The sequence below is a fragment of the Vicia villosa genome, unplaced genomic scaffold (assembly GCF_029867415.1).
Source record: "Vicia villosa cultivar HV-30 ecotype Madison, WI unplaced genomic scaffold, Vvil1.0 ctg.001633F_1_1, whole genome shotgun sequence".
NCBI lineage: Eukaryota > Viridiplantae > Streptophyta > Magnoliopsida > Fabales > Fabaceae > Vicia > Vicia villosa.
The window spans coordinates 390,233-397,625 of NW_026705680.1; the positions used below are offsets into that span (position 1 = coordinate 390,233).

Consider the following 7,393-nt stretch of genomic DNA (forward strand, 5'->3'; position numbering starts at 1 on the left):
TCTTATAAACACAAATCTTTTTAGAGAATTGAAAAAAATGATTTATCCAATTCTGCAATCTCTAACAGCCCCACCACTCAACTCTATGCTATCTTAGAAGTTGTATCCGATAAATCGAAATGATGACGGGTTTTTTTCAGCCATGGTTGCTTCGATGGCAGTGTCAATGGCTTGTGAAATAAATGGTTTAGAGCATGGTGGACAAGTTGGTATGGTGTTTGAAATGTACAGAAGCTGTGGTAGATTTTTCAGGATGTTGGAAGAGAGTGTTGAAAGCAAACTTGAAGAGAATGATTTGGAAAAAAGAGAAAATGGAGAGATATTTGAAATGAAGATAGCAATGATGTTGGGAAGAAGTGTTTTGGAGCTAAGACAAGTTGCTCCAAAATCTGCTTCAATGAAGAATTATACTACCATTTAAAAGACCAACTTAGATATTTGCAAATTAACTAAGAGATCTATAACAACAGCTTCCTACATAATAACATTACGTGCTTGCTAATTCAATTCCCGTAACCGAACCCTTTTCCATGGTCTGTAATTGTGAGCTTAACAAAACAATAACCACAATAACCACGTGCATCAGATAAAACTTAAAACGCTGGAAAATAAATACAGCAACCACAGTATGCATGAAAATAGTTCTATAATTGTTACAACAGTAAGGATCACTTATCTTTTGTTGACGACATTGGTACCGTGAGGTGTTTGCTCTCATTGAGACCATTGCATTATAATCACAAACCTTATCATCGTGTTGGCATTATCTTTGTGTCCCGATTACGATGTGTGATGCTCTTGATTATAATACACCCTCATTCAGCTTCCTCCGAGTATATCACCTTCTATCGAAACATGAGTTGGTTCTTCAAGCAATTAGAAAAGAATATAGTATAGTAGGTAAAATATTTTACGATTCTGTTGCAAAATAAACCAGAAGTGCAACCACAACACCCTATAGAGAAAAGAAAGCGTTACAAATTTATATGTGAAACTAAAAATCTTCAATTCAGATTTACCGCACTACAAAATCAAAGACGGTGTTTACCGAGACCAAGCCATCAACGGTGTTTATCTTTGTGTGTCTAACTTGGATCTCCAACCTTGCAAATCCTAGTAAAAGATTCAAAATCAACCATAGTTAAATCATATAAACATACCCATATAGAATCAATCAAATCAACACTAAAATAAAGTCACCTGCTTTATACTATGAATTCTACCTAAAAGCAATAATCTAGATTCCTTAAGTTCCTGAAAAAAGATGAAGAGGGCGAACAGTAGAGAGAGGAGCTGTGGAATCTGGTGAAGAAAAAAGATGAAGAGGAAAAACAGTTCCTCACGGCGGAGAACTCTTGAAGACGCTTCCAGTTACGTTGTTACGGCGAAATCTTGAAGACGAAAACGGAGGGTATGAGGACGTAAGAGATGACGAAAGGGAATGGTGGAAGGAAGGAAGGAAGGGACGATGCTCGCATGGAGAATCTGGTTAGGATCGACGGAAGGAAATGGGTTTGAGGTCGGGCGGAGAAACAAAAAGAAAAGAGAATATGGTCGAAGATGGGTGGTGACGATTGAGGTTGCAGGTCGAAGAAGGATAGGAAGAAAGAAATATGTTTTGTGGAAAGGAGGTTAGGGTTTTACTGGAAAATAATGGGAGACATTTCCCATTGGTTACTAGATGGACCGAAGTAAAAGCCCATTCTACTATACATTTCCCATCGGTTTTCTAATGGACCGATATAAAGGTCCATGAAGCAAAATAATTCCCATCGGTTGCTTGATGCACCGATGTAAAATCCCTTATAACATAATTTTGTTTTATTTACGAAACTGCCACCGTGTTATTTTTCCCATCAGCTCCATTAAATGTCTAATGTAAAATCTTTAAATCAATTTTTTTCACATCAATTTGTTATAAAATCTGATGTAAAATCCTTTGACAAATATTTTTCACATCAGTTATCTTGATACCTGATGTAAAATCTTGTAACCAAATGTCTTATTTTTAGTAGTGTCAACTCATAAAATATGCTCAAACATGCATACATAGATACATAACACACTTCTTGGATAGATACATTAGACGCTTCTCCCTTTGTCCCTTCTAGTTCTCTATGAGCGATTGTTCCAAAATGAGACGATTCTCTTCTCTCTTCTTCCTTTTTACTCAATTAACCCTTATACCCCTATTATGATCTTCTTTCCTTACCCTCACTAATTCTCATGCAAAGACCATTTTGCCCTCATTCTTTCTACTCAATTTATCCTTTTTTTTTTGTGTAAGCAAGATATATTAATAAGGAAGAATTTATCCTATCTAAATTATTAATAAACTTCTAAATAATTATTTTTACACCTAAATAATCGGAATTATATAGGAAAATTGGCAAATCCATATTTTTCCTAGAAATGGACCAAATGAAATTTAAATTTTTTAAAAATATATAGTTTTTTACAGATTTCCTAAATTATCCATCAACACCCCCACCCCCCAAATCATTAAGCCAAGGCTTTACTCTTTAAAAATATATAGTTTTTTTACAGATTTCCTAAATTATCCATCAACCCCCCCCCAAATCATTAAGCCAAGGCTTTACTCTTTTGGAATTACTGTTTAGCTTTCTATAAGTTAAGAGAGCTATGTAATTTTCATATTAGGAATATCTTGCCGCTCGTTTGCTTCGAGTAGTGAGGGCTTTCGGTTTTGTTTGTTTGGGTGGAGTATGCATTATACTCCTTTGGTTGATATCATTTCTTATTTTAAAAAAAGAAAGATTAAGCCAAGGCATGGATGCACTGTGCACATACTTACAATTTGCACCGTAGGACTAGTAAGCATGTGAGTACATACATACATATATTGTGCGGTTCAATGTGACATGTTTTTCTTACAACTAAATTAATTTCTTATTTAATAAATAGGATAATTGACTTTGATCCAAATCAAGTCTTCCTGCCAATTCAAAGTCATTGTTTGAGGAAAAGTTTATTTCACAACAATCTCAAAGTTCAGGTCAATTTTTTTTTTTGCATAATGGATGTGTATCGTTTTATCTTGGGGCTAGAGTTTGAGTGTTGCATCGTTTCTCTTTTTATTTTTTTTCAATGTTTTTTAATTAACCTGTTTTGCCCATGGACACATGTCTTCTGATTACTCTCAGTATTTTCTGTTGCACATTAGCCTTTAGCAATTTTCTATGTTGTTTTTGTGAATTTATTTGTGTTGATAAAATGTCGCCATGAAGATAGATCACTTGAAATGAAGTAGTAAACTTAGTGTTCTTGACAATTTATCTCAATTTTCTTAGTGGCTGGCTGGTGCCTAATTATCTAAGCCCAAATACTTAAAAAATGGAGCGCTATCTTTACTATAACTCATGTCATGATGACATTTGTCATCCTAGTATGACTTGCAAATATTTTTATCCATTCTCTGTATTATATCCACTGTCTCCCTTCTTAGACTAGTACTAAAACAAAATTTGTAAGTTGATGATATTGGCCGTTCATGAAAGAACCTTAAATTAGAACTATGTATTCTCTCTTTGTTTGATTGCTTTTTGTGTAATTTTCTCGATCATTTATTTATAAGTTCGTCTTTTTTGTTCTAATTAATAGTGCATAACTATGTATTAAATTGTAAGATGCCCGTGTGTCCAATGTTGTCAAGACCGAGATCTTACACAAGATCGGGAGAGAATAACATGATCGTAAAATATAAAATCGTAGTTAAGATCGAAAGATCCTATCCAATAATTTTGGGAAGATAGAGAGGGGGGTAACATTATCGTAAAACATAAGATTGCAACTAAAATCATTAGATCCTACTAAAATGAAAAAATAATAGTATATAATTTATGTATTTTTACATGATATACGTTGGTAGGCAAATGTCTTCATGAGAAATCGATTCTTTTTCATATTCTTTAGACATGTATGATTGAGTCTTTATACTTCATTACTACCACATGGATCATTTGTTAGACATTAGGGACATATTTGGTCAATTACTAAGACTATCATAAGTCAATTAATTAAAACAAACCCAACAAATGAGATGTTTATTCTCTAAACCCTAAATATAAAACTTCATCATTTCAAAAGGCTCACATTCATTCTCACCAAACCCTATTTTTGTGCCTCTGCATCTTGCCATCCTTCTCACCTTTTATTGGTGGTGGCCCTGCCAGATAGCACAAAATAAACTACTTTAAGATTTTTTTCACAATTTAGCTACAACACGCGATTCTACTTAAGATCCGTATCATTGGGGTGAGAGAGATTGTAAAATCTTAAGATCTTAAGGTCTAGTTCAACTTCATTGGTCATAATGGCCTCCTACTCTGAATGCAGCATCACCCAAATGATTTTCCACTACTAGTAAAGTACTAGTAAAGGACAATTGGGTTGTGGGCCAAGAGGCATAATACCATCATTAAAGAAAGTGGTATTATGCACGTCGTCTCTGTGCCATTCGTCAATCCATATACAATTGTTGTATCGGAGGTTATGACTGGGTCTAGAAGTGGTTTTATATTTACTCCGAAGACAAGTATTAATAATGGTGTCCCACCTGACAGCCCACCCAACAGAGTAGTTTTGCATCTTTTGTTGCATAATTATTTAGTTGGCAAGATTATCTATTATTTGAAGAAAAACAAGGGAAAACCAAAACAGATCAAAACCTAGGTGAATTTATACCACTTTGCCGCTCACGAGTTTCAAGTTTTCAGCATATGAGTTCTGAAGCCACAATTAAATTTGCAGCACCCCCTACTTGGGGTTCTAGTGTAACAGCTGTAACCTTTGATCAAGTTTTTTTTTTTCAATAGATAATGATATTCAAAGAAACCAGAGGATACAGAACCAAAAATAACAGTTACCTCTTTAAACAAGAAAGAGGCAAAATGTTCCAAAAATAAAAATTACAGGACACAGATGAAACATTAACTGCTCTAAACCATTTCCAAGAGGATAACACTATAGCAGAAACACACTCGTCGAAGCTAAAAATGCGACCTCTGAAAATAATAGCGTTCCTCATAATCCAAATATTCCACACCACCGACATCCAAATAACACCAACAGTTAATCTTTCGTCTAAAACGTTAATTCTGCCATAGAAAGCAAGATAATTTCTTAACCCAAGGTTTGTCAACGATATGGAGTTGCCTATCCAAGAACCTACTTTCTCCCAAATTTTCTCAAGGATTGGGCAAGAGACAAACAAATGGTGAGAGTCCTCCTCAGTGTTAACACAGAAAACACAGCAACAATCCGAGGCCGCAGTCAAGATCCCTCTCTTCTTCTGCTGCTGTCTCGTCGGATTTCTGTCCAACACAATTCTCCAAACAAAAATCTGAACCTTCGAGGGAGCCTCAATATGCCATAGGAACTTCAACTTGTTTGAGATAACCTCTTCACCATTAACAGTTTCCATTCTACTTCTAACAGCTTTTGCGCACGAATTAACCGAGAACCCCTCACTTTCGTTGGCGGCCCATAAGATAGTATATCTCTCACCCTGCACCAATTGGATGCTAGAAATAAGATCTAACAGTTCCAAAAACAGATACTGATCGTCTTCGTCGATGATGCTGAACCAATTCTGCGAGTTCCATATCCATTCATCATTCTCCCAATGCCCTGCATCAGCAACATACATAAAAGGGGTTGTTGCTCTTGTATACAACTCAGGGTATGTCTCCGATAAAGCCTGCTCCCCGCACCATCTACAGAACCAGAAGGATAATCTGTCCCCTTTCTTGACTCTACACGAGAACAGGTCTGAGGCAGAGAGGTCTCTCGTTCCTTCACAGTCGTTTATCAAGATTAAGCCACGCCACCAAATAGAATCACTTTTGTTTAAAATTCTGTTGTCATTCACGAACATCTTAAGATTATCGAAGATCTGAATATGATGACTCAAATTCTGAATGATAAGATTATAATGTCTCACATCTAAGGAACTAAGCTTCTGGTGGAAACTTAGACTCTGAAAACCATGTGCAAAGGAACTCAACCTCTGACCCGTACTCAATTTCTAAAAGCATGTATATCTTGTCAAGTCTAGTCATAGTTTAAAATCACGAAAAAAAATCGTTTGAAAAAACATATTAAAAGAAGGACTAACATGGCTCAGTTAAATTTTGTAAGGGACTAAATAGAGACCTTTTTTATCTCAGGGACTAATTTGGACTCTCTCTTTTTTGTGAGGGACTAAAATGGGTCTTCACTGGTGGTCCAGTCACGGTTAAAAAGTAAAAAAAAAAGACATCGGTTTGAAAAATATATTAGTAGAGGGACTAACATGGCTCGGTTAAATTTTGTAAGGAATTTAATAGGGATTTTTTTTTCTCAAGGACTAATCTGACCTCTACAGTTTTTGTAAGGAACTAAAATGAGACTTCACTCTTAAATTTATTTCATAAATTAGTTAAATTTATAATATAATATTTATTATTGAATCTCAATATTTATTTAAAAAATTTAATATACATTAGACATTCAATAAAAATTTATTGGCATGAGCACCCATGAGATAAAAAAAGAAATGAAATACTAGTTGTTACAAAATGTTATTTAATAAGCAATCTCTTCCTCTTCTACTTTCTCTCTTATCATTTCAACATTCAACATTATTACTCACCGTTAAACTCTTTCTCTTATCTTTAGCTCTTGACTCAGTTAATAAAATTCTCCTAATATTTCTCTCTTACTAGTTCTCCTATTATAAGCAAAGAAAATACAATTTTGTTTCTTTAATATACGATAATTTTACTATATTAATTTTATATAATACTTATTTTACCTATATTGCCCATCATTACTTTATTAGTATTTGATGTTCCAATAAATTTACTGGTAGTAGGTGTGATACGTACAGTAGGATAGTGGAAATGCCAGCACCACACAATGGTAAGTGGCTCTTTCAAATGTGTTGAGAAATATGCGGTTTACGATAACAAATCATGGCTCCAAACAATTTGCAAACTCCCTCAATCTTCTTCGTGTTATTCTGGCCTAGTGCTTACTGGTTCAAAGCCCTAGCCCTAGCGTGGGATATATAAATGATGCAATATCAATGTTTCCTCTTGACGGGCATAATCTTGATTTTCGATGGATTCTTGCTTTTTCTTTGTTGGATCAGTAATCCGTTACCAAACTTAGTTGCAATTTACTAAATACCATCCGATTTGTTGATTTCTGTATTTGGTTTAATGTTTTTGTTCATCATATTTCCTTTGTTGTGTATGTGAATTTTCATTGACACAAAAAAACGAGGAACGACAGGTTCCAAAATGAAGAGAGCGATATTCATTAACACAGAGAAATCAGGAACAACAACATTGTGCAAATATTGTCATGTTTTCAGGTGTGTGGGGTTGAG

The 7,393-nt window shown here is 34.7% G+C and overlaps 1 protein-coding gene across 1 annotated transcript; it reads right to left on the minus strand.

The window, feature by feature from the left end:
- Positions 1 to 487: 487 nt before the first annotated feature.
- On the minus strand, positions 488 to 6,080 carry LOC131636112 (uncharacterized). The gene is made up of 6 exons (XM_058906763.1): positions 6,027 to 6,080; positions 4,933 to 5,935; positions 4,169 to 4,186; positions 1,049 to 1,113; positions 935 to 955; positions 488 to 601 (listed from the first exon to the last, which is right to left on the minus strand). The coding sequence occupies exons 1-6, from the start codon at positions 6,078 to 6,080 to the stop codon at positions 488 to 490; spliced, it is 1,275 nt and encodes a 424-aa protein (XP_058762746.1).
- Positions 6,081 to 7,393: the final 1,313 nt, after the last annotated feature.